Source organism: Salvelinus fontinalis, chromosome 40 (assembly GCF_029448725.1).
Source record: "Salvelinus fontinalis isolate EN_2023a chromosome 40, ASM2944872v1, whole genome shotgun sequence".
In the NCBI taxonomy this organism is placed as follows: Eukaryota; Metazoa; Chordata; class Actinopteri; order Salmoniformes; family Salmonidae; genus Salvelinus; species Salvelinus fontinalis.
The window spans coordinates 8,716,645-8,743,611 of NC_074704.1; the positions used below are offsets into that span (position 1 = coordinate 8,716,645).

The window sequence follows — 26,967 nt, forward strand, 5'->3', positions numbered from 1 at the left end:
GCAGGCTGTCCGTCCTCTATTCTGTAGCAGGAGGCTGGTCGGCCTCTACTCTTGGTTTAGCAGAAGGCTGGCCTCTACTCTGGCTGTAGCAGGAGGCTGGCCTCTGGCTGTAGCAGGAGGCTGGCTTCTACTCTGGCTGTAGCAGGAGGCTGGTCTCTACTCTGTAGCAGGAGGCTGGCCTCTACTCTGTAGCAGGAGGCTGGCCTCTACTCTGTAGCAGGAGGCTGGCCTCTACTCTGTAGCAGGAGGCTGGCTTCTACTCTGTAGCAGGAGGCTGGCCTCTACTCTGTAGCAGGAGGCTACCCTCTACTCTGTAGCAGGAGGCTGGCTTCTACTCTGGCTGTAGCAGGAGGCTGGCCTCTACTCTGTAGCAGGAGGCTGGCCTCTACTCTGTAGCAGGAGGCTGGCCTCTACTCTGTAGCAGGAGGCTGGCTTCTACTCTGGCTGTAGCAGGAGGCTGGCTTCTACTCTGGCTGTAGCAGGAGGCTGGCTTCTACTCTGTAGCAGGAGACTGGCCTCTACTCTGTAGCAGGAGGATGGCCTCTACTCTGGAGCAAGAGACTGGACTCTACTCTGTAGCAGGAGGCTGGCCTCTACTCTGTAGCAGGAGGATGGCCTCTACTCTGTAGCAGGAGCCTGGCCTCTACTCTGTAGCAGGAGACTGGCCTCTACTCTGGCTGCACCAGGAGGCTGGCCTCTACTCTGGCTGTAGCAGGAGGCTGGCCTCTACTCTGGCTGTAGCAGGAGGCTGGCCTCTACTCTGGCTGCACCAGGAGGCTTGCCTCTACTCTGTAGCAGGAGACTGGCCTCTACTCTGGCTGCACCCGGAGGCTGGCCTCTACTCTGTAACAGGAGGCTGTTCTCTACTCTGGCTGTAGCAGGAGACTGGCCTCTACTCTGTAGCAGGAGGCTGGCCTCTACTCTTTAGCAGGAGGCTGGCCTCTACTCTGTAGCAGGAGGATGACCTCTACTCTGTAGCAGGAGGCTGGCCTCTACTCTGTAGCAGGAGGCTGGCCTCTACTCTGTAGCAGGAGGCTGGCCTCTACTCTGTAGCAGGAGACTGGCCTCTACTCTGTCCTCATAGCCTAGTTGATGTTATTCCTGGTGACTTTATTCTGCTGATGGAAGAAGGGTGCTTTTGATTGGTTCAACCTGGGGGGAAAATACCTCCAATCATTGATCAGATAAATGTGTTGTTTTAAAGAAAGAAAGAAGAAACAGTCATTATTTAATCATCATTTTACATTTATTTCAATGATGTATCTCCTGTGTGAAGTAGTTGTCCTTTTCACAGTCAGTCAGTTCGTCATGTACTGGCGAGATGAACCTCTAGAGCTGGGATCCTCACGGTCTGTTTGATCAGAGAGACAGAATAACTCACATGAAACAAGAGTCCCCTCAGCCAGCTGGTTCTGAGGCTCGGTTCACTAACCCAAACCAACCCCATAGAGTCTCAGGACAGCAGTCAGCCAGCTGGTTCTGAGGCTCAGTTCACTAACCCAAACCAACCCCATAGAGTCTCAGGACAGCAGTCAGCCAGCTGGTTCTGAGGCTCAGTTCACTAACCCAAACCAACCCCATAGAGTCTCAGGACAGCAGTCAGCCAGCTGGTTCTGAGGCTCAGTTCTCTAACCCAAACCAACCCCATAGAGTCTCAGGACAGCAGTCAGCCAGCTGGTTCTGAGGCTCAGTTCACTAACCCAAACCAACCCCATAGAGTCTCAGGACAGCAGTCAGCCAGCTGGTTCTGAGGCTCGGTTCACCAACCCAAACCAACCCCATAGAGTCTCAGGACAGCAGTCAGCAAGCTGGTTCTGAGGCTCGGTTCACTAACCCAAACCAACCCCATAGAGTCTCAGAGATTGTCAATCCCCTTGTTCTGATTGGGGCATTAAAGGACGACATGTTGACTCCAACAGTCCAGTATTTTCTCTCCCTCCAACCCGGCTGGTCGTTAGATCGGGACAGTAAAGGACACCATGTTGACTCCAACCCGGCTGGTCGTTAGATCGGGACAGTAAAGGACGCCATGTTGACTCCAACCCGGCTGGTCGTTAGATCGGGACAGTAAAGGACACCATGTTGACTCCAACCCGGCTGGTCGTTAGATTGGGACAGTAAAGGACGCCATGTTGACTCCAACCCGGCTGGTCGTTAGATTGGGACAGTAAAGGACACCATGTTGACTCCAACCCGGCTGGTCGTTAGATCGGGACAGTAAAGGACGCCATGTTGACTCCAACCCGGCTGGTCGTTAGATTGGGACAGTAAAGGACACCATGTTGACTCCAACCCGGCTGGTCGTTAGATCGGGACAGTAAAGGACACCATGTTGACTCCAACCCGGCTGGTCGTTAGATCGGGACAGTAAAGGACGCCATGTTGACTCCAACCCGGCTGGTCGTTAGATCGGGACAGTAAAGGACACCATGTTGACTCCAACCCGGCTGGTCGTTAGATCGGGACAGTAAAGGACGCCATGTTGACTCCAACCCGGCTGGTCGTTAGATCGGGACAGTAAAGGACACCATGTTGACTCCAACCCGGCTGGTCGTTAGATCGGGACAGTAAAGGACACCATGTTGACTCCAACCCGGCTGGTCGTTAGATCGGGACAGTAAAGGACACCATGTTGACTCCAACCCGGCTGGTCGTTAGATCGGGACAGTAAAGGACACCATGTTGACTCCAACCCGGCTGGTCGTTAGATCGGGACAGTAAAGGACACCATGTTGACTCCAACCCGGCTGGTCGTTAGATCGGGACAGTAAAGGACACCATGTTGACTCCAACCCGGCTGGTCGTTAGATTGGGACAGTAAAGGACACCATGTTGACTCCAACCCGGCTGGACGTTAGATCAGGACAGTAAAGGACACCGTGTTGACTCCAACCCGGCTGGTCGTTAGATCGGGACAGTAAAGGACGCCATGTTGACTCCAACCCGGCTGGACGTTAGATCGGGACAGTAAAGGACACCATGTTGACTCCAACCCGGCTGGTCGTTAGATCGGGACAGTAAAGGACACCATGTTGACTCCAACCCGGCTGGTCGTTAGATCGGGACAGTAAAGGACACCATGTTGACTCCAACCCGGCTGGTCGTTAGATCGGGACAGTAAAGGACACCATGTTGACTCCAACCCGGCTGGTCGTTAGATCGGGACAGTAAAGGACACCATGTTGACTCCAACCCGGCTGGTCGTTAGATCGGGACAGTAAAGGACGCCATGTTGACTCCAACCCGGCTGGTCGTTAGATCGGGACAGTAAAGGATGCCATGTTGACTCCAACCCGGCTGGACGTTAGATCGGGACAGTAAAGGACACCATGTTGACTCCAACCCGGCTGGTCGTTAGATCGGGACAGTAAAGGACGCCATGTTGACTCCAACCCGGCTGGTCGTTAGATCGGGACAGTAAAGGACACCATGTTGACTCCAACCCGGCTGGTCGTTAGATCGGGACGGTAAAGGACACCGTGTTGACTCCAACCCGGCTGGTCGTTAGATCGGGACGGTAAAGGACACCGTGTTGACTCCAACCCGGCTGGTCGTTAGATCGGGACGGTAAAGGACACCGTGTTGACTCCAACCAGGCTGGTCGTTAGATCGGGACAGTAAAGGACACCATGTTGACTCCAACCAGGCTGGTCGTTAGATCGGGACAGTAAAGGACACCATGTTGACTCCAACCCGGCTGGTCGTTAGATCGGGACAGTAAAGGACACCATGTTGACTCCAACCCGGCTGGTCGTTAGATCGGGACAGTAAAGGACACCATGTTGACTCCAACCCGGCTGGTCGTTAGATCGGGACAGTAAAGGACACCATGTTGACTCCAACAGTCCAGTATTTGCCCTCCCTCCAACCCCAGGACCCTGTTGAGTCAGTCAGTCAACCCCGAGACGAGCAGTCACACATGCCCTGACAGAGACACTGGCAGAACCCATAGACCAGACACACAGTCAGACTGGACGGTACCAGGCTCACACATACTATGCCCAGCGTCACCCTCTGGATCACCAGCAGGTAGATGCCCAGGGGCAGGGACCCGAAGTAGAACAACCCCAGGAGCCACACCAGGATCCTGGGGACGTGGGAACACAACGTGGACAGGGCTTCCTGAACCTCCGGCCCGTTGGAGCCCACAGAGATGGAGTCCAGGCTGTGCCCTGTGTAGTGGTCTGAGCTGCCCAGGTCACGACCCCCGGACCCCGTGTCCCTTTGGACCTCCATGATAGTGATCACCAGGCAGTTGGAGGAGTGGTGCGAGGGGGAGGTGGAGGACAGGCTCTTGGGGTTGAGGGTCACCTCTTTGCTGTGGTCGGAGCTCCAGGACTGATCCCTGACGGCCAGGCAGGATATGACGTTGGAGTCGTCGGGGAGGCCCGACACCTCGTATTCGCTGACCTCTGTTTCGTGTCGGCAGAAGGGGCAGGAAATGCAGCCCAATACGTCCCCCATGTCCAGGATCTTGTTGAGGCAGCGGGCACACACCCGGTGGAGGCAGTCCAGGATCTTGGGCCTGCGGTTGTGGACATTGTAGCGCTGGTAACAGATCTTACACTCCAGCTCGTCTGTGATGGGGGTCAGGCTCAGGGTGGGGGTGGTGACAGGGGTGATGGTGGAGTGGGGCATCTCATCCGGGTCAGGCTGAGGAACACTCATCATGGTCGCATGCTCTGAGGGAGGGAGGGAGAGAGGGAGAGAGAGAGGGGGGGAGGGAGAGAGAGGGAGAGACAGGGAGGCAGGGAGGGAGGGAGAGAGAGGGAGAGAGAGAGAGGGGGGGAGGGAGGGGGGGAGGGAGAGAGGTGGAGAGAGAGAGAGGGGGGGAGGGAGAGGGAGAGAGAGGGGGGGAGGGAGAGAGAGGGAGGGGGAGGGAGAGAGAGGGAGAGAGAAGTTAGGTACTTATGGTACATTTTTCCATTTCATTAAAAAGATCAACGGTACTCAGACATTAGAATAATTTCACAATTTCAAAAGCATTCATGGAAATGCTTTGAAAATTCATGAAAGTGTCTGTTTCTACTCTGAGAGATAACGTAATGACTCCTCCATGTAGAGGCTGTTCACTGTGTCTGTTTCTACTCTGAGAGATAACGTAATGACTCCTCCACGTAGAGGTTGTCTGTTTCTACTCTGAGAGATAATGTAATGACTCCTCCACGTAGAGGTTGTGTCTGTTTCTACTCTGAGAGATAACGTAATGACTCCTCCACGTAGAGGTTGTGTCTGTTTCTACTCTGAGAGATAATGTAATGACTCCTCCACGTAGAGGTTGTGTCTGTTTCTACTCTGAGAGATAACGTAATGACTCCTCCATGTAGAGGCTATTCACTGTGTCTGTTTCTACTCTGAGAGATAATGTAATGACTCCTCCATGTAGAGGCTGTGTCTGTTTCTACTCTGAGAGATAACGTAATGACTCCTTCATGTAGAAGGTGTGTCTGTTTCTACTCTGAGAGATAACGTAATGACTCCTCCATGTAGAGGCTGTGTCTGTTTCTACTCTGAGAGATAACGTAATGACTCCTCCATGTAGAAGGTGTGTCTGTTTCTACTCTGAGAGATAACGTAATGACTCCTCCATGTAGAGGCTGTGTCTGTTTCTACTCTGAGAGATAATGTAATGACTCCCCCATGTAGAGGCTATTCACTGTGTCTGTTTCTACTCTGAGAGATAATGTAATGACTCCTCCATGTAGAGGCTGTGTCTGTTTCTACTCTGAGAGATAACGTAATGACTCCTCCACGTAGAGGCTGTTCACTGTGTCTGTTTCTACTCTGAGAGATAACGTAATGACTCCTCCACGTAGAGGCTATTCACTGTGTCTGTTTCTACTCTGAGAGATAACGTAATGACTCCTCCACGTAGAGGCTATTCACTGTGTCTGCTTCTACTCTGAGAGATAACGTAATGACTCCTCCATGTAGAGGCTATTCACTGTGTCTGTTTCTACTCTGAGAGATAACGTAATGACTCCTCCATGTAGAGGCTATTCACTGTGTCTGTTTCTACTCTGAGAGATAATGTAATGACTCCTCCATGTAGAGGCTATTCACTGTGTCTGTTTCTACTCTGAGAGATAATGTAATAACTCCTCCATGTAGAGGCTATTCACTGTGTCTGTTTCTACTCTGAGAGATAACGTAATGACTCCTCCATGTAGAGGCTGTGTCTGTTTCTACTCTGAGAGATAATGTAATGACTCCTCCATGTAGAGGCTATTCACTGTGTCTGTTTCTACTCTGAGAGATAATGTAATGACTCCTCCATGTAGAGGCTATTCACTGTGTCTGTTTCTACTCTGAGAGATAACGTAATGACTCCTCCATGTAGAGGCTATTCACTGTGTCTGTTTCTACTCTGAGAGATAACGTAATGACTCCTCCATGTAGAGGCTGTGTCTGTTTCTACTCTGAGAGATAACGTAATGACTCCTCCATGTAGAGGCTGTGTCTGTTTCTACTCTGAGAGATAATGTAATGACTCCTCCATGTAGAGGCTATTCACTGTGTCTGTTTCTACTCTGAGAGATAATGTAATGACTCCTCCATGTAGAGGCTATTCACTGTGTCTGTTTCTACTCTGAGAGATAACGTAATGACTCCTCCATGTAGAGGCTGTTCTCTGTGTCTGTTTCTACTCTGAGAGATAACGTAATGACTCCTCCACATAGAGGCTGTGTCTGTTTCTACTCTGAGAGATAACGTAATGACTCCTCCACATAGAGGCTATTCACTGTGTCTGTTTCTACTCTGAGAGATAACGTAATGACTCCTCCATGTAGAGGCTGTTCTCTGTGTCTGTTTCTACTCTGAGAGATAACGTAATGACTCCTCCACATAGAGGCTGTGTCTGTTTCTACTCTGAGAGATAACGTAATGACTCCTCCACATAGAGGCTATTCACTGTGTCTGTTTCTACTCTGAGAGATAACGTAATGACTCCTCCATGTAGAGGCTGTGTCTGTTTCTACTCTGAGAGATAACGTAATGACTCCTCCATGTAGAGGCTGTTCTCTGTGTCTGTTTCTACTCTGAGAGATAACGTAATGACTCCTCCACATAGAGGCTATTCACTGTGTCTGTTTCTACTCTGAGAGATAACGTAATGACTCCTCCACGTAGAGGCTGTGTCTGTTTCTACTCTGAGAGATAACGTAATGACTCCTCCATGTAGAGGCTATTCACTGTGTCTGTTTCTACTCTGAGAGATAACGTAATGACTCCCCCACATAGAGGCTATTCACTGTGTCTGTTTCTACTCTGAGAGATAACGTAATGACTCCTCCACATAGAGGCTATTCACTGTGTCTGTTTCTACTCTGAGAGATAACGTAATGACTCCTCCACGTAGAGGCTGTGTCTGTTTCTACTCTGAGAGATAACGTAATGACTCCTCCATGTAGAGGTTATTCACTGTGTCTGTTTCTACTCTGAGCGATAACGTAATGACTCCTCCATGTAGAGGCTGTTCTCTGTGTCTGTTTCTACTCTGAGAGATAACGTAATGACTCCTCCATGTAGAGGTTATTCACTGTGTCTGTTTCTACTCTGAGCGATAACGTAATGACTCCTCCATGTAGAGGCTGTGTCTGTTTCTACTCTGAGAGATAACGTAACATGCTGTTCATTCTGTTGTGTTCATTAACCCTACTCTGTATCAGCATCCATTAAGCCTCACACACACACACACACACACACACACACACACACACACACACACACACACACACACACACACACACACACACACACACACACACACACACACACACACACTGTCTACCACCAGATAGTAGTTCAATTAACTCAGGGAATCTCACTCTGCTAATGGAATTTAATTGAGTACAGAAATAGACATGTCTATCACCATGGTGTTCTGTGGTCCTCAGATGGATGTGTCTATCACCATGGTGTTCTGTGGTCCTCAGATGGACGTGTCTATCACCATGGTGTTCTGTGGTCCTCAGATGGATGTGTCTATCACCATGGTGTTCTGTGGTCCTCAGTGACAGGTGGACATGTCTATCACCATGGTGTTCTGTGGTCCTCAGTGACAGGTGGACATGTCTATCACCATGGTGATCTGTGGTCCTCAGTGACAGATGGACGTGTCTATCACCATGGTGATCTGTGGTCCTCAGTGACAGGTGGACATGTCTATCACCATGGTGATCTGTGGTCCTCAGTGACAGGTGGACATGGTGTTCTGTGGTCCTCAGTGACAGATGGACATGGTGTTCTGTGGTCCTCAGTGACAGGTGGACATGTCTAACACCATGGTGTTCTGTGGTCCTCAGTGACAGATGGACATGTCTATCACCATGGTGATCTGTGGTCCTCAGTGACAGATGGACGTGGTGGCTGACTGTTCAGAGGCGGGTTAGCGTGGCTGACTGTTCAGTGTGGCTGACTGTTCAGAGACGGGTTAGTGTAGCTGACTGTTCAGAGACGGGTTAGTGTGGCTGACTGGTCAGAGACGGGTTAGTGTAGCTGACTGTTCAGAGACGGGTTAGTGTAGCTGACTGTTCAGAGACGGGTTAGTGTGGCTGACTGTTCAGAGACGGGTTAGTGTAGCTGACTGTTCAGAGACGGGTTAGCGTGGCTGACTGTTCAGAGACGGGTTAGTGTGGCTGACTGTTCAGAGACGGGTTAGCGTGGCTGACTGTTCAGAGACGGGTTAGTGTAGCTGACTGTTCAGAGACGGGTTAGTGTGGCTGACTGTTCAGAGACGGGTTAGCGTGGCTGACTGTTCAGAGACGGGTTAGCGTAGCTGACTGGTCAGAGACGGGTTAGTGTGGCTGACTGTTCAGAGACGGGTTAGTGTAGCTGACTGTTCAGAGACGGGTTAGCGTAGCTGACTGTTCAGAGACGGGTTAGTGTGGCTGACTGGTCAGAGACGGGTTAGTGTAGCTGACTGTTCAGTGACGGGTTAGTGTGGCTGACTGTTCAGAGACGGGTTAGTGTGGCTGACTGTTCAGTGTGGCTGACTGGTCAGAGACGGGTTAGTGTGGCTGACTGGTCAGAGACGGGTTAGTGTAGCTGACTGGTCAGAGACGGGTTAGTGTAGCTGACTGTTCAGAGGTGGGTTAGCGTGGCTGACTGTTCAGAGACGGGTTAGTGTGGCTGACTGTTCAGAGACGGGTTAGTGTGGCTGACTGTTCAGAGTGGCTGACTGTTCAGAGACGGGTTAGTGTGGCTGACTGTTCAGAGACGGGTTAGTGTAGCTGACTGTTCAGAGACGGGTTAGTGTAGCTGACTGGTCAGAGACGGGTTAGTGTAGCTGACTGGTCAGAGACGGGTTAGTGTGGCTGACTGTTCAGAGACGGGTTAGTGTAGCTGACTGTTCAGAGACGGGTTAGCGTGGCTGACTGTTCAGAGACGGGTTAGCGTGGCTGACTGGTCAGAGACGGGTTAGTGTGGCTGACTGTTCAGAGACGGGTTAGTGTGGCTGACTGTTCAGAGACGGGTTAGTGTAGCTGACTGTTCAGAGACGGGTTAGTGTAGCTGACTGTTCAGAGACGGGTTAGTGTAGCTGACTGGTCAGAGACGGGTTAGTGTAGCTGACTGTTCAGAGACGGGTTAGTGTAGCTGACTGTTCAGAGACGGGTTAGTGTAGCTGACTGTTCAGAGACGGGTTAGTGTGGCTGACTGTTCAGAGACGGGTTAGTGTGGCTGACTGTTCAGAGACGGGTTAGTGTAGCTGACTGTTCAGAGACGGGTTAGCGTAGCTGACTGTTCAGAGACGGGTTAGCGTGGCTGACTGTTCAGAGACGGGTTAGTGTGGCTGACTGTTCAGAGACGGGTTAGTGTGGCTGACTGTTCAGAGACGGGTTAGTGTAGCTGACTGTTCAGAGACGGGTTAGTGTGGCTGACTGCTCAGAGACGGGTTAGTGTGGCTGACTGGTCAGAGACGGGTTAGTGTGGCTGACTGTTCAGAGACGGGTTAGTGTAGCTGACTGTTCAGAGACGGTTAGTGTAGCTGACTGTTCAGAGACGGGTTAGTGTAGCTGACTGTTCAGAGACGGGTTAGTGTGGCTGACTGTTCAGAGACGGGTTAGTGTGGCTGACTGTTCAGAGACGGGTTAGTGTGGCTGACTGTTCAGAGACGGGTTAGTGTGGCTGACTGTTCAGAGACGGGTTAGTGTGGCTGACTGTTCAGAGACGGGTTAGTGTGGCTGACTGTTCAGAGACGGGTTAGCGTGGCTGACTGTTCAGAGACGGGTTAGCGTGGCTGACTGTTCAGAGACGGGTTAGCGTGGCTGACTGTTCAGAGACGGGTTAGCGTGGCTGACTGTTCAGAGACGGGTTAGCGTAGCTGACTGTTCAGAGACGGGTTAGCGTAGCTGACTGTTCAGAGGCGGGTTAGCGTGGCCGACTGTTCAGAGACGGGTTAGCGTAGTTGACTGTTCAGAGACGGGTTAGTGTAGCAGACTGTTCAGAGACGGGTTAGCGTGGCTGACTGTTCAGAGACGGTTAGCGTAGCCGACTGTTCAGAGACGGGTTAGCGTGGCTGACTGTTCAGAGAGGGTTAGTGTAGCTGACTGTTCAGAGACGGGTTAGTGTAGCTGACTGGTCAGAGACGGGTTAGTGTAGCTGACTGGTCAGAGACGGGTTAGTGTAGCTGACTGTTCAGAGACGGGTTAGTGTAGCTGACTGGTCAGAGACGGGTTAGTGTAGCTGACTGTTCAGAGACGGGTTAGTGTAGCTGACTGTTCAGAGACGGGTTAGTGTGGCTGACTGTTCAGAGACGGGTTAGTGTAGCTGACTGTTCAGAGACGGGTTAGTGTAGCTGACTGTTCAGAGACGGGTTAGTGTAGCTGACTGTTCAGAGACGGGTTAGTGTAGCTGACTGTTCAGAGACGGGTTAGTGTAGCTGACTGTTCAGAGACGGGTTAGTGTAGCTGACTGTTCAGAGACGGGTTAGTGTAGCTGACTGTTCAGAGACGGGTTAGTGTAGCTGACTGTTCAGAGACGGGTTAGTGTAGCTGACTGGTCAGAGACGGGTTAGTGTAGCTGACTGTTCAGAGACGGGTTAGTGTGGCTGACTGTTCAGAGACGGGTTAGTGTGGCTGACTGTTCAGAGACGGGTTAGTGTGGCTGACTGTTCAGAGACGGGTTAGTGTGGCTGACTGTTCAGAGACGGGTTAGTGTGGCTGACTGTTCAGAGACGGGTTAGCGTGGCTGACTGTTCAGAGACGGGTTAGTGTGGCTGACTGTTCAGAGACGGGTTAGTGTGGCTGACTGTTCAGAGACGGGTTAGCGTGGCTGACTGTTCAGAGACGGGTTAGCGTGGCTGACTGTTCAGAGACGGGTTAGCGTAGCTGACTGTTCAGAGACGGGTTAGTGTAGCTGACTGTTCAGAGACGGGTTAGCGTGGCTGACTGTTCAGAGACGGGTTAGCGTAGTTGACTGTTCAGAGACGGGTTAGTGTGGCTGACTGTTCAGAGACGGGTTAGTGTGGCTGACTGTTCAGAGACGGGTTAGTGTGGCTGACTGTTCAGAGACGGGTTAGTGTAGCTGACTGGTCAGAGACGGGTTAGTGTGGCTGACTGTTCAGTGTGGCTGACTGTTCAGAGACGGGTTAGTGTGGCTGACTGTTCAGAGACGGGTTAGTGTGGCTGACTGTTCAGAGACGGGTTACTGTAGCTGACTGTTCAGAGACGGGTTAGTGTGGCTGACTGGTCAGAGACGGGTTAGTGTGGCTGACTGGTCAGAGACGGGTTAGTGTGGCTGACTGTTCAGTGTGGCTGACTGTTCAGAGACGGGTTAGTGTAGCTGACTGTTCAGAGACGGGTTAGTGTGGCTGACTGTTCAGAGACGGGTTAGTGTGGCTGACTGTTCAGAGACGGGTTAGTGTGGCTGACTGTTCAGAGACGGGTTAGTGTGGCTGACTGTTCAGAGACGGGTTACTGTAGCTGACTGTTCAGAGACGGGTTACTGTAGCTGACTGTTCAGAGACGGGTTAGTGTAGCTGACTGTTCAGAGACGGGTTAGTGTAGCTGACTGTTCAGAGACGGGTTAGTGTAGCTGACTGTTCAGAGACGGGTTAGTGTAGCTGACTGTTCAGAGACGGGTTAGCGTAGCTGACTGGTCAGAGACGGGTTAGTGTGGCTGACTGGTCAGAGACGGGTTAGTGTGGCTGACTGGTCAGAGACGGGTTAGTGTAGCTGACTGTTCAGAGACGGGTTAGTGTAGCTGACTGTTCAGAGACGGGTTAGTGTAGTTGACTGTTCAGAGACGGGTTAGTGTAGCTGACTGTTCAGAGACGGGTTAGTGTGGCTGACTGTTCAGAGACGGGTTAGTGTGGCTGACTGTTCAGAGACGGGTTACTGTAGCTGACTGTTCAGAGACGGGTTAGTGTGGCTGACTGTTCAGAGACGGGTTAGTGTAGCTGACTGTTCAGAGACGGTTAGTGTAGCTGACTGTTCAGAGACGGGTTAGTGTGGCTGACTGTTCAGAGACGGGTTAGTGTGGCTGACTGTTCAGAGACGGGTTAGTGTAGCTGACTGTTCAGAGACGGGTTAGTGTAGCTGACTGTTCAGAGACGGGTTAGTGTAGCTGACTGTTCAGAGACGGGTTAGTGTAGCTGACTGTTCAGAGACGGGTTAGTGTAGCTGACTGTTCAGAGACGGGTTAGTGTGGCTGACTGTTCAGAGACGGGTTAGTGTGGCTGACTGTTCAGAGACGGGTTAGTGTGGCTGACTGGTCAGAGACGGGTTAGCGTGGCTGACTGTTCAGAGACGGGTTAGTGTGGCTGACTGTTCAGAGACGGGTTAGTGTGGCTGACTGTTCAGAGACGGGTTAGTGTGGCTGACTGTTCAGAGACGGGTTAGCGTGGCTGACTGTTCAGAGACGGGTTAGTGTGGCTGACTGTTCAGAGACGGGTTAGCGTGGCTGACTGTTCAGAGACGGGTTAGTGTAGCTGACTGTTCAGAGACGGGTTAGTGTGGCTGACTGGTCAGAGACGGGTTAGCGTGGCTGACTGGTCAGAGACGGGTTAGCGTAGCTGACTGTTCAGAGACGGGTTAGTGTGGCTGACTGTTCAGAGACGGGTTAGTGTGGCTGACTGTTCAGAGACGGGTTAGTGTGGCTGACTGTTCAGAGACGGGTTAGTGTGGCTGACTGTTCAGTGACGGGTTAGTGTGGCTGACTGTTCAGAGACGGGTTAGTGTGGCTGACTGTTCAGAGACGGGTTAGCGTGGCTGACTGTTCAGAGACGGGTTAGTGTGGCTGACTGGTCAGAGACGGGTTAGTGTGGCTGACTGGTCAGAGACGGGTTAGTGTAGCTGACTGTTCAGAGACGGGTTAGTGTAGCTGACTGTTCAGAGACGGGTTAGTGTAGCTGACTGTTCAGAGACGGGTTAGCGTGGCTGACTGTTCAGAGACGGGTTAGTGTAGTTGACTGTTCAGAGACGGGTTAGTGTAGCTGACTGTTCAGAGACGGGTTAGTGTGGCTGACTGTTCAGAGACGGGTTAGTGTGGCTGACTGTTCAGAGACGGGTTACTGTAGCTGACTGTTCAGAGACGGGTTAGTGTGGCTGACTGTTCAGAGACGGGTTAGTGTAGCTGACTGTTCAGAGACGGTTAGTGTAGCTGACTGTTCAGAGACGGGTTAGTGTGGCTGACTGTTCAGAGACGGGTTAGTGTAGCTGACTGTTCAGAGACGGGTTAGTGTAGCTGACTGTTCAGAGACGGGTTAGTGTAGCTGACTGTTCAGAGACGGGTTAGTGTAGCTGACTGTTCAGAGACGGGTTAGCGTGGCTGACTGGTCAGAGACGGGTTAGCGTAGCTGACTGTTCAGAGACGGGTTAGCGTGGCTGACTGTTCAGAGACGGGTTAGTGTGGCTGACTGTTCAGAGACGGGTTAGTGTAGCTGACTGTTCAGAGACGGGTTAGTGTAGCTGACTGTTCAGAGACGGGTTAGTGTGGCTGACTGTTCAGAGACGGGTTAGTGTGGCTGACTGTTCAGAGGCTGGTTAGTGTGGCTGACTGTTCAGAGACGGGTTAGTGTAGCTGACTGTTCAGAGACGGGTTAGTGTGGCTGACTGTTCAGAGGCTGGTTAGTGTAGCTGACTGTTTAGAGACGGGTTAGTGTGGCTGACTGTTCAGAGACGGGTTAGTGTAGCTGACTGGTCAGAGACGGGTTAGTGTAGCTGACTGTTCAGAGACGGGTTAGTGTAGCTGACTGTTCAGAGACGGGTTAGTGTGGCTGACTGTTCAGAGACGGGTTAGTGTAGCTGACTGTTCAGAGACGGGTTAGTGTAGCTGACTGTTCAGAGACGGGTTAGTGTAGCTGACTGTTCAGAGACGGGTTAGTGTAGCTGACTGTTCAGAGACGGGTTAGTGTAGCTGACTGTTCAGAGACGGGTTAGTGTAGCTGACTGTTCAGAGACGGGTTAGTGTAGCTGACTGTTCAGAGACGGGTTAGTGTAGCTGACTGTTCAGAGACGGGTTAGTGTGGCTGACTGTTCAGAGACGGGTTAGTGTGGCTGACTGTTCAGAGACGGGTTAGTGTAGCTGACTGGTCAGAGACGGGTTAGTGTAGCTGACTGTTCAGAGACGGTTAGTGTAGCTGACTGGTCAGAGACGGGTTAGTGTGGCTGACTGTTCAGAGACGGGTTAGTGTGGCTGACTGTTCAGAGACGGGTTAGTGTGGCTGACTGTTCAGAGACGGGTTAGTGTAGCTGACTGTTCAGAGACGGGTTAGTGTGGCTGACTGTTCAGAGACGGGTTAGTGTAATTGACTGTTCAGAGACGGGTTAGTGTAGCTGACTGTTCAGAGACGGGTTAGCGTAGCTGACTGTTCAGAGACGGGTTAGCGTAGCTGACTGTTCAGAGACGGGTTAGCGTAGCTGACTGTTCAGAGACGGGTTAGCGTAGCTGACTGTTCAGAGACGGGTTAGTGTAGCTGACTGTTCAGAGACGGGTTAGTGTAGCTGACTGGTCAGAGACGGGTTAGTGTAGCTGACTGGTCAGAGACGGGTTAGTGTAGCTGACTGGTCAGAGACGGGTTAGTGTAGCTGACTGTTCAGAGACGGGTTAGCGTGGCTGACTGTTCAGAGACGGGTTAGTGTAGCTGACTGTTCAGAGACGGGTTAGTGTAGCTGACTGTTCAGAGACGGGTTAGTGTAGCTGACTGTTCAGAGACGGGTTAGCGTAGCTGACTGTTCAGAGACGGGTTAGTGTGGCTGACTGGTCAGAGACGGGTTAGTGTGGCTGACTGGTCAGAGACGGGTTAGTGTAGCTGACTGGTCAGAGACGGGTTAGTGTAGCTGACTGTTCAGAGGTGGGTTAGTGTAGCTGACTGTTCAGAGACGGGTTAGTGTGGCTGACTGTTCAGACGGGTTAGCGTGGCTGACTGTTCAGAGACGGGTTAGTGTGGCTGACTGTTCAGAGACGGGTTAGCGTGGCTGACTGTTCAGAGACGGGTTAGTGTGGCTGACTGTTCAGAGACGGGTTAGTGTAGCTGACTGTTCAGAGACGGGTTAGTGTGGCTGACTGTTCAGAGTGGCTGACTGTTCAGAGACGGGTTAGTGTGGCTGACTGTTCAGAGACGGGTTAGCGTAGCTGACTGTTCAGAGACGGGTTAGTGTAGCTGACTGGTCAGAGACGGGTTAGTGTGGCTGACTGTTCAGAGACGGGTTAGTGTAGCTGACTGTTCAGAGACGGGTTAGCGTGGCTGACTGTTCAGAGACGGGTTAGTGTGGCTGACTGTTCAGAGACGGGTTAGTGTAGCTGACTGTTCAGAGACGGGTTAGTGTGGCTGACTGTTCAGAGACGGGTTAGCGTGGCTGACTGTTCAGAGACGGGTTAGTTTGGCTGACTGTTCAGAGACGGGTTAGCGTGGCTGACTGGTCAGAGACGGGTTAGTGTAGCTGTCTGTTCAGAGACGGGTTAGTGTAGCTGACTGTTCAGAGACGGGTTAGTGTGGCTGACTGTTCAGAGACGGGTTAGTGTAGCTGACTGGTCAGAGACGGGTTAGCGTGGCTGACTGTTCAGAGACGGGTTAGTGTGGCTGACTGTTCAGAGACGGGTTAGTGTAGCAGACTGTTCAGAGACGGGTTAGTGTAGCTGACTGTTCAGAGACGGGTTAGTGTAGCTGACTGTTCAGAGACGGGTTAGTGTGGCTGACTGTTCAGAGACGGGTTAGTGTGGCTGACTGTTCAGAGACGGGTTAGCGTGGCTGACTGGTCAGAGACGGGTTAGCGTGGCTGACTGTTCAGAGACGGGTTAGCGTGGCTGACTGTTCAGAGGCGGGTTAGTGTGGCTGACTGGTCAGAGGCGGGTTACCCTATGGTGCAGCCCATTGGTGGAGAGTGGACTGTAGCCTCAGATAGGTATTTTATTTATGGCTAGATTGCTGTTTCTGTTTCTGGTGTGTATTTCTGGACTTGGCTCTAGTCTGTGCATTATTTAATCCAGTCAAATCCAACCGTGACTTCTATACACACCATGAGATATACAGAGGATGGAGAGAGAGAGATGGGGGGTTAGAGGGGGAGAGAGATGGGGGTTAGAGAGAGAGAGAGATGGGGGTTAGAGGGGGAGAGAGATGGGGGTTAGAGGGGGAGAGAGATGGGGGGTTAGAGGGGGAGAGAGATGGGGGGTTAGATGGAGAGAGAGATGGGGGGTTAGATGGAGAGAGAGATGGGGGGTTAGATGGAGAGAGAGATGGGGGGTTAGAGGGGGAGAGAGATGGGGGTTAGAGGGGGAGAGAGATGGGGGTTAGAGAGAGAGAGAGATGGGGGTTAGAGAGAGAGAGAGAATGGGGGGTTAGAGTGGGAGAGAGATGGGGGGTTAGATGGGGAGAGAGAGATGGGGGTTAGAGAGAGAGAGAGATGGGGGGGGTTAGAGGGAGAGAGAGATGGGGCTTAGATGGAGAGAGAGATGGGGGTTAGATGGAGAGAGAGATGGGGTGTTAGAGGGAGAGAGAGATGGGGCTTAGATGGAGAGAGAGATGGGGGGTTAGAGGGAGAGAGATGGGGAGTTAGAGGGGGAGAGAGATGGGGAGTTAGAGGGAGAGAGAGAGGGGGAGAGAGATGGGGGTTAGAGGGAGAGAGAAGGGGGGTTAGATGGAGAGAGAGATGGGGGGTTAGAGGGAGAGAGATGGGGCTTAGAGGGAGAGAGAGATGGAGAGAGAGATGGGGGGTTAGAGGGATAGAGATGGGGAGTTAGAGGGGGAGAGAGAGGGGGAGAGAGATGGGGGTTAGATGGAGAGAGAGATGGGGGTTAGATGGAGAGAGAGATGGGGGTTAGATGGAGAGAGAGATGGGGGTTAGATGGAGAGAGAGATGGGGGGTTAGAGGGAGAGAGAGATGGGGGTTAGATGGAGAGAGAGATGGGGGGTTAGAGGGGGAGAGAGATGGGGGGTTAGAGGGGGAGAGAGATGGGGGTTAGAGGGAGAGAGAGATGGGGGTTAGATGGAGAGAGAGATGGGGGTTAGATGGAGAGAGAGATGGGGAGAGAATGGGGGGTTAGAGGGGGAGAGAGATGGGGGGTTAGAGGGAGAGAGAGATGGGGGTTAGATGGAGAGAGAGATGGGGGTTAGAGGGAGAGAGATGGGGGTTAGATGGAGAGAGAGATGGGGGTTAGATGGAGAGAGATGGGGAGAGAATGGGGGGTTAGAGGGAGAGAGAGATGGGGGGTTAGAGGGGGAGAGAAGGGGGGTTAGAGGGAGAGAGAGATGGAGAGAGAGATGGGGGTTAGATGGAGAGAGAGATGGGGGTTAGATGGAGAGAGAGATGGAGAGAGAGATGGGGGTTAGATGGAGAGAGATGGGGGGTTAGAGGGAGAGAGATGGGGGGTTAGAGGGAGAGAGAGATGGAGAGAGAGATGGGGAGTTAGAGGGGGAGAGAGAGGGGGAGAGAGATGGGGGTTAGAGGGAGAGAGAAGGGGGGTTAGAGGGAGAGAGAGATGGGGAGAGAGAAGAGGGGTTAGATGGAGAGAGAGATGGGGGTTAGATGGAGAGAGAGATGGGGGTTAGATGGAGAGAGAGATGGGGGTTAGATGGAGAGAGAGATGGGGGTTAGAGGGAGAGAGAGATGGGGCTTAGAGGGAGAGAGAGATGGAGAGAGAGATGGGGAGTTAGATGGAGAGAGAGGGGGGGTTAGAGGGAGAGAGAGATGGGGGTTAGATGGAGAGAGAGATGGGGGGTTAGAGGGAGAGAGAGATGGGGGGTTAGAGGGAGAGAGAGAGATGGGGAGAGAGATGGGGGTTAGATGGAGAGAGAGATGGGGGTTAGATGGAGAGAGAGATGGGGGTTAGATGGAGAGAGAGATGGGGGTTAGAGGGAGAGAGATGGGGGTTAGATGGAGAGAGAGATGGGGGTTAGATGGAGAGAGAGATGGGGGGTTAGAGGGGGAGAGAAGGGGGGTTAGAGGGAGAGAGAGATGGGGGTTAGAGGGAGAGAGATGGGGGTTAGATGGAGAGAGAGATGGGGGTTAGATGGAGAGAGAGATGGGGGGTTAGAGGGGGAGAGAGATGGGGGGTTAGAGGGGGAGAGAGATGGGGGTTAGATGGAGAGAGAGATGGAGGTTAGAGGGAGAGAGAGATGGGGAGAGAATGGGGGGTTAGAGGGAGAGAGAGATGGGGGTTAGATGGAGAGAGAGATGGGGAGAGAATGGGGGGTTAGAGGGAGAGAGAGATGGGGGGTTAGAGGGGGAGAGAAGGGGGGTTAGAGGGAGAGAGAGATGGGGAGAGAGAAGAGGGGTTAGAGGGAGAGAGAGATGGGGGGTTAGAGGGGGAGAGAAGGGGGGTTAGAGGGAGAGAGAGATGGGGAGAGAGAAGAGGGGTTAGAGGGAGAGAGATGGGGTGTTAGAGATGGGGAGGGAGAAGAGGGGTTAGAGGGAGAGATGGAGAGAGAGAAGGGGATGGGAGAGATGGAGAGAGAGCAGAGGGGTTAGAGGGAGAGAGAGATGGGGGGTTAGAGGGGGAGAGAAGGGGGGTTAGAGGGAGAGAGATGGAGAGAGAGAAGGGGGGAGAGAGAGAACAAGAGAGAGAGCATACCAGGCAGTAGTTCTGTGGCGGAAATACTGTTATTATTGAAGATTATTTATAGGAGTTAAAATAAGAATCTGTTCTGATCGTGAAGAATAATGTCTGCTAGGACCTATTTTATTATATGAGCAGTACATTTTGACAAACAATTTTTGGGGTGGCAACATCGAAGGGTGAGGGGCCTCTAATTTCTTTAATAGACCGGGTCTTTTTACTGCCCCCCTTTGTTTCTGCTTCCAGGCTGAAAGGTTAATTGTTGATTTGCACAGCAGCAGCTCTGCTCTCTCCTCAGCTGTGCTCTGTGGAAGAGGACCGACACCCTAGAGGGAGGGAGCGGTGGCTGGCTCTCTATGATTACCTCATGAGCTGTTGACACTTAGAGAGAGATGGAGATGGAGAGAAAGAGAGGGAGGGAGAGAGAGAGAGAGAGGGAGGGAGAGAGAGGGAGGGAGGGAGAGAGAGGGAGGGAGAGAGAGAGATGGAGAGAGAAAGGAGGGAGAGAGATGGAGAGAGAGAGGGAGGGAGAGAGATGGAGAGAGAGAGAAGGAGGGAGAGAGATGGAGAGAAAAGGAGGGAGAGAGATGGAGAGAGAGGAGAGAGAAATGGAGAGAGAGATGGAGAGAGAGAGAAGGATGGAGAGAGATGGAGAGAGAGAGGAGGGAGAGAGATGGAGAGAGAGAGAAATGGAGAGAGAGATGGAGAGAGAGAGAAGGAGGGAGAGAGAGAGGAGAGAGAGAGAAGGATGGAGAGAGAAATGGAGAGAGAGATGGAGAGAGAGAGGATGGAGAGAGATGGAGAGAGAAAAGGAGGGAGAGAGATGGAGAGAGAGGAGAGAGAGAGAGATGGAGAGAGAGAGAGATGGAGAGAGAGAGATGGAGAGAGAGAAAAGGAGGGAGAGAGATGGAGAGAGAGAAAAGGAGGGAGAGAGATGGAGAGAGAGAAAAGGAGGGAGAGAGATGGAGAGAGAAAAAAGGAGGGAGAGAGATGGAGAGAGAGAAAAGGAGGGAGAGAGATGGAGAGAGAGAGATGGAGAGAGAGAGAAGGAGGGAGAGAGATGGAGAGAGAGAGGAGGGAGAGAGATGGAGAGAGAGGAGAGAGAGAGAGAGAAATGGAGAGAGAGATGGAGAGAGAGAGAAGGATGGAGAGAGAGAGGAGGGAGAGAGATGGAGAGAGAGAGAAATGGAGAGAGAGATGGAGAGAGAGAGAAGGGGGGAGAGAGAGAGGAGAGAGAGAGAAGGATGGAGAGAGAAATGGAGAGAGAGATGGAGAGAGAGAGAAGGATGGAGAGAGATGGAGAGAGAAAAGGAGGGAGAGAGATGGAGAGAGAGGAGAGAGAGAGAGATGGAGAGAGAGAGATGGAGAGAGAGAAAAGGAGGGAGAGAGATGGAGAGAGAGAAAAGGAGGGAGAGAGATGGAGAGAGAGAAAAGGAGGGAGAGAGATGGAGAGAGAGAAAAGGAGGGAGAGAGGAGGGAGAGAGATGGAGAGAGAGAGGAGGGAGAGAGATGAGAGAGAGAAATGGAGAGAGAGATGGAGAGAGAGAGGAGGGAGAGAGAAGGAGGGAGAGAGAAGGAGGGAGAGAGATGGAGAGAGAGAGGAGGTAGAGAGAAATGGAGAGAGAGATGGAGAGAGAGAGAAGGATGGAGAGAGAGAGGAGAGAGAGAGAGATGGAGAGAGAGAGAGGATGGAGAGAGAGAGGAGAGAGAGAGAGAGATGGAGGGAGAGAGAGAGGGAGGGAAGCAGTGGCTGTCTCTCTATGCTTACCTAATGAGCTGTTGGGCACTTAGGAAACCTTTGCTTTCAACCCCCCTAGGTATCAGTAGGGGAAACTGTTTACTGTTCAGACATTTCCCTGGCTATGGAGTCAAGTAACCATAGGAACACACCAATAGGTTTGGCAAAATGTAACTTCCCCAAAATGTCTGTTTTTCCCCTAAATGCTGGTGGGAGGATTTTGTGTTTCCTGCTTATTCCCTTTTTATTCCGGGAATCTACCAACCGGGATTCCTGGAAAAGTAACAGCCCTGGGAATCACGGCTCGGTTTAATATTTACACCCTCTGCTTAGGGAAATACTGGTGAAGGAATTCATAAAGGCATCTAGTTCCCATCAACCACCTCGATAACACAGCCACATCAACACCATTTCAGAGCCCAGCTGTCTCTGAGGTACGCAGTGGATTGATGTTCCATCTAGTGTGCTGCTGGGGACAATGGAACCTAGTGTAGTGTGCTGCTGCTGGGGACAATGGAACCTAGTGTAGTGTGTTGCTGGGGACAATGGAACCTAGTGTAGTGTGCTGCTGGGGACAATGGAACCTTGTGTAGTGAGCTGCTGCTGGGGACAATGGAACCTAGTGTAGTGTGCTGCTGGGGACAATGGAACCTAGTGTAGTGTGCTGCTGGGGACAATGGAACCTAGTGTAGTGTGCTGCTGGGGACAATGGAACCTAGTGTAGTGTGCTGCTGGGGACAATGGAACCTAGTGTAGTGTGCTGCTGCTGGGGACAATGGAACCTAGTGTAGTGTGCTGCTGGGGACAATGGAACCTAGTGTAGTGTGCTGCTGGGGACAATGGAACCTTGTGTAGTGAGCTGCTGCTGGGGACAATGGAACCTAGTGTAGTGTGCTGCTGGGGACAATGGAACCTAGTGTAGTGTGCTGCTGGGGACAATGGAACCTAGTGTAGTGTGCTGCTGCTGGGGACAATGGAACCTAGTGTAGTGTGTTGCTGGGGACAATGGAACCTAGTGTAGTGTGTTGCTGGGGACAATGGAACCTAGTGTAGTGTGCTGCTGGGGACAATGGAACCTAGTGTAGTGTGCTGCTGCTGGGGACAATGGAACCTAGTGTAGTGTGCTGCTGGGGACAATGGAACCTAGTGTAGTGTGCTGCTGGGGACAATGGAACCTAGTGTAGTGTGCTGCTGGGGACAATGGAACCTAGTGTAGTGTGCTGCTGGGGACAATGGAACCTAGTGTAGTGTGCTGCTGGGGACAATGGAACCTAGTGTAGTGTACTGCTGGGGACAATGGAACCTAGTGTAGTGTGCTGCTGGGGACAATGGAACCTAGTGTAGTGTGCTGCTGGGGACAATGGAACCTAGTGTAGTGTGCTGCTGGGGACAATGGAACCTAGTGTAGTGTGCTGCTGCTGGGGACAATGGAACCTAGTGTAGTGTGCTGCTGGGGACAATGGAACCTAGTGTAGTGTGCTGCTGGGGACAATGGAACCTAGTGTAGTGTGCTGCTGGGGACAATGGAACCTAGTGTAGTGTTCTGCTGGGGACAATGGAACCTAGTGTAGTGTTCTGCTGGGGACAATGGAACCTAGTGTAGTGTGCTGCTGGGGACAATGGAACCTAGTGTAGTGAGCTGCTGCTGGGGACAATGGAACCTAGTGTAGTGTGCTGCTGGGGACAATGGAACCTAGTGTAGTGTGCTGCTGGGGACAATGGAACCTAGTGTAGTGTGCTGCTGGGGACAATGGAACCTTGTGTAGTGAGCTGCTGCTGGGGACAATGGAACCTAGTGTAGTGTGCTGCTGGGGACAATGGAACCTAGTGTAGTGTGTTGCTGGGGACAATGGAACCTAGTGTAGTGTGCTGCAGGGGACAATGGAACCTAGTGTAGTGTGCTGCTGCTGGGGACAATGGAACCTAGTGTAGTGTGCTGCTGGGGACAATGGAACCTAGTGTAGTGTGCTGCTGGGGACAATGGAACCTTGTGTAGTGAGCTGCTGCTGGGGACAATGGAACCTAGTGTAGTGTGCTGCTGGGGACAATGGAACCTAGTGTAGTGTGTTGCTGGGGACAATGGAACCTAGTGTAGTGTGCTGCTGGGGACAATGGAACCTAGTGTAGTGTGCTGCTGCTGGGGACAATGGAACCTAGTGTAGTGTGCTGCTGGGGACAATGGAACCTAGTGTAGTGTTCTGCTGGGGACAATGGAACCTAGTGTAGTGTTCTGCTGGGGACAATGGAACCTAGTGTAGTGTGCTGCTGGGGACAATGGAACCTAGTGTAGTGAGCTGCTGGGGACAATGGAACCTAGTGTAGTGTGCTGCTGGGGACAATGGAACCTAGTGTAGTGTTCTGCTGGGGACAATGGAACCTAGTGTAGTGTGTTGCTGGGGACAATGGAACCTAGTGTAGTGTGCTGCTGGGGACAATGGAACCTAGTGTAGTGTGCTGCTGGGGACAATGGAACCTAGTGTAGTGAGCTGCTGGGGACAATGGAACCTAGTGTAGTGAGCTGCTGCTGGGGACAATGGAACCTAGTGTAGTGTGCTGCTGGGGACAATGGAACCTAGTGTAGTGTTCTGCTGGGGACAATGAAACCTAGTGTAGTGTGTTGCTGGGGACAATGGAAGCTAGTGTAGTGTGTTGCTGGGGACAATGGAACCTAGTGTAGTGTTCTGCTGGGGACAATGGAACCTAGTGTAGTGTGTTGCTGGGGACAATGGAACCGAGTGTAGTGTGTTGCTGGGGACAATGGAACCTAGTGTAGTGTGTTGCTGGGGACAATGGAACCTAGTGTAGTGTGTTGCTGGGGACAATGGAACCTAGTGTAGTGTGTTGCTGGGGACAATGGAACCTAGTGTAGTGTGTTGCTGGGGACAATGGAACCTAGTGTAGTGTGTTGCTGGGGACAATGGAACCTAGTGTAGTGTGTTGCTGGGGACAATGGAACCTAGTGTAGTGAGCTGCTGGGGACAATGGAACCTAGTGTAGTGAGCTGCTGCTGGGGACAATGGAACCTAGTGTAGTGTGCTGCTGGGGACAATGGAACCTAGTGTAGTGTTCTGCTGGGGACAATGGAACCTAGTGTAGTGTGTTGCTGGGGACAATGGAAGCTAGTGTAGTGTGTTGCTGGGGACAATGGAACCTAGTGTAGTGTTCTGCTGGGGACAATGGAACCTAGTGTAGTGTGTTGCTGGGGACAATGGAACCTAGTGTAGTGTGTTGCTGGGGACAATGGAACCTAGTGTAGTGTGTTTCTGGGGACAATGGAACCTAGTGTAGTGTGTTGCTGGGGACAATGGAACCTAGTGTAGTGTGTTGCTGGGGACAATGGAACCTAGTGTAGTGTGTTGCTGGGGACAATGGAACCTAGTGTAGTGTGCTGCTGGGGACAATGGAACCTAGTGTAGTGTGCTGCTGGGGACAATGGAACCTAGTGTAGTGTGTTGCTGGGGACAATGGAACCTAGTGTAGTGTGTTGCTGGGGACAATGGAACCTAGTGTAGTGTGTTGCTGGGGACAATGGAACCTAGTGTAGTGTGCTGTTGCTGGGGACAATGGAACCTAGTGTAGTGTGCTGCTGGGGACAATGGAACCTAGTGTAGTGTGCTGCTGGGGACAATGGAACCTAGTGTAGTGTGTTGCTGGGGACAATGGAACCTAGTGTAGTGTGTTGCTGGGGACAATGGAACCTAGTGTAGTGTGTTGCTGGGGACAATGGAACCTAGTGTAGTGTGTTGCTGGGGACAATGGAACCTAGTGTAGTGTGCTGCTGGGGACAATGGAACCTAGTGTAGTGTGCTGCTGGGGACAATGGAACCTAGTGTAGTGTGCTGCTGGGGACAATGGAACCTAGTGTAGTGTGCTGCTGGGGACAATGGAACCTAGTGTAGTGTGCTGCTGGGGACAATGGAACCTAGTGTAGTGTACTGCTGGTGACAATGGAACCTAGTGTAGTGTGCTGCTTGGTACAATGGAACCTAGTGTAGTGTGCTGCTGGGGACAATGGAACCTAGTGTAGTGTGTTGCTGGGGACAATGGAACCTAGTGTAGTGTGTTGCTGGGGACAATGGAACCTAGTGTAGTGTGCTGCTGGGGACAATGGAACCAACTCTCTTTCTGTCTCCCTCTTTCTCCTTCTCACTCCTTCTCTCTCCTTCTGTCTCTACCAACTCTCTTTCTCTCTCCTTCTCTCTCCTTCTCTCTCTCTCCTTCTGTCTCTCCTTCTGTCTCTCCTTCTGTCTCTCCTTCTGTCTCTCCTTCTCTCTCTCCTTCTGTCTCTCCTTCTCTCTCTCTCCTTCTCTGTCTCTCCTTCTGTCTCTCCTTCTGGCTCTACCAGCTCTCCTTCTCTGTCTACCAGCAACATATTGCACAAGCAAAGATAGGCTTTTATTAACCCTCGCTGTACCAAACCAAATGCTAGGCAAGAAGGATGGGGAAATAATATCTAGACACCTTTTTCTGGGATAGATTATGAATGTCTGGCTGGGCTGTGAGACAGTGGATGAGGTTTATGAATGTCTGGCTGGGCTGTGAGACAGTGGATGAGGTTTATGAATGTCTGGCTGGGCTGTGAGACAGTGGATGAGGTTTATGAATGTCTGGCTGGGCTGTGAGACAGTGGATGAGGTTTATGAATGTCTGGCTGGGCTGTGAGACAGTGGATGAGGTTTATGAATGTCTGGCTGGGCTGTGAGACAGTGGATGAGGTTTATAAATGCCTGGCTGGGCTGTGGGACAGTGGATGAGGTTTATGAATGCCTGGCTGGGCTGTGGGACAGTGGATGAGGTTTATGAATGCCTGGCTGTGGGACAGTGGATGAGGTTTATGAATGCCTGGCTGTGAGACAGTGGATGAGGTTTATGAATGTCTGGCTGGGCTGTGGGACAGTGGATGACGTTTATGAATGTCTGGCTGGGCTGTGGGACAGCGGATGAGGTTTATGAATGCCTGGCTGGGCTGTGGGACAGTGGATGATGTTTATGAATACCTGGCTGGGCTGTGGGACAGTGGATGAGGTTTATGAATGCCTGGCTGGGCTGTGGGACAGTGGATGAGGTTTATGAATGCCTGGCTGGGCTGTGGGACAGTGGATGAGGTTTATGAATGTCTGGCTGGGCTGTGAGACAGTGGATGAGGTTTATGAATGTCTGGCTGGGCTGTGAGACAGTGGATGAGGTTTATGAATGCCTGGCTGGGCTGTGAGACAGTGGATGAGGTTTATGAATGCCTGGCTGGGCTGTGAGACAGTGGATGAGGTTTATAAATGTCTGGCTGGGCTGTGGGACAGTGGATGAGGTTTATAAATGTCTGGCTGGGCTGTGGGACAGTGGATGAGGTTTATAAATGTCTGGCTGGGCTGTGAGACAGTGGATGAGGTTTATGAATGCCTGGCTGGGCTGTGGGACAGTGGATGAGGTTTATGAATGCCTGGCTGGGCTGTGGGACAGTGGATGAGGTTTATGAATGCCTGGCTGTGAGACAGTGGATGAGGTTTATGAATGTCTGGCTGGGCTGGGGGACAGTGGATGAGGTTTATGAATGCCTGGCTGGGCTGGGGGACAGTGGATGAGGTTTATGAATGCCTGGCTGGGCTGTGAGACAGTGGATAACTGCACCTCTATGTGCTCTCACACACACACACACACACACACACACACACACACACACACACACACACACACACACACACACACACACACACACACACATATTAGAAGTTAAAACAAGTACCCCTCCTCTCTCTCCCTTCCCCAAATCCGTACCTTACCCTGCAGTAGGTCCGTTGTCTGAGTACTCCAGTAGTCCAGTGTCTGACTACCACAGTGGTCCAGTGGCTGTGTACTCCAGTACTCCAGTGTCTGAGTACTACAGTGGTCCAGTGTCTGTGTACTCCAGTGGTCCAGTGTCTGAGTACTCCAGTGGTCCAGTGGCTGAGTACTACAGTGGTCCAGTGGCTGAGTATACAGTGGTCCAGTGGCTGAGTACTCCAGTGGTCCAGTGTCTGGGTACTACAGTGGTCCAGTGTCTGAGTACTCCAGTGGTCCAGTGTGTCCAGTGTCTGACTCCAGTGGTCCAGTGTCTGAGTACTACAGTGGTCCAGTGTCTGGGTACTCCAGTGGTCCAGTGTCTGAGTACTCCAGTGTCTGAGTACTACAGTGGTCCAGTGTCTGGGTACTCCAGTGGTCCAGTGTCTGAGTACTCCAGTGGTCCAGTGTCTGAG

The 26,967-nt window shown here is 51.9% G+C and overlaps 2 protein-coding genes across 3 annotated transcripts in view; one reads left to right on the forward strand and one right to left on the reverse strand.

Moving 5' to 3' along the window:
- cep89 (centrosomal protein 89) overlaps positions 1 to 26,967 on the forward strand; it is a 177,747-nt gene that overhangs the window by 127,083 nt on the left and 23,697 nt on the right. The window lies entirely within an intron of this gene.
- On the reverse strand, positions 3,714 to 26,889 carry LOC129839165 (E3 ubiquitin-protein ligase RNF182-like). 2 transcript variants are annotated; one of them, XM_055906455.1, is made up of 2 exons: positions 26,515 to 26,889; positions 3,714 to 4,682 (listed from the first exon to the last, which is right to left on the reverse strand). In XM_055906455.1, the coding sequence occupies exon 2, from the start codon at positions 4,669 to 4,671 to the stop codon at positions 3,895 to 3,897; it is 777 nt and encodes a 258-aa protein (XP_055762430.1). In that variant the 5' UTR covers positions 4,672 to 4,682; positions 26,515 to 26,889; the 3' UTR covers positions 3,714 to 3,894. The 2 variants fall into 2 exon arrangements, with proteins under 2 accessions (XP_055762430.1, XP_055762429.1); XM_055906454.1 differs by having other exon boundaries at positions 26,510 to 26,889.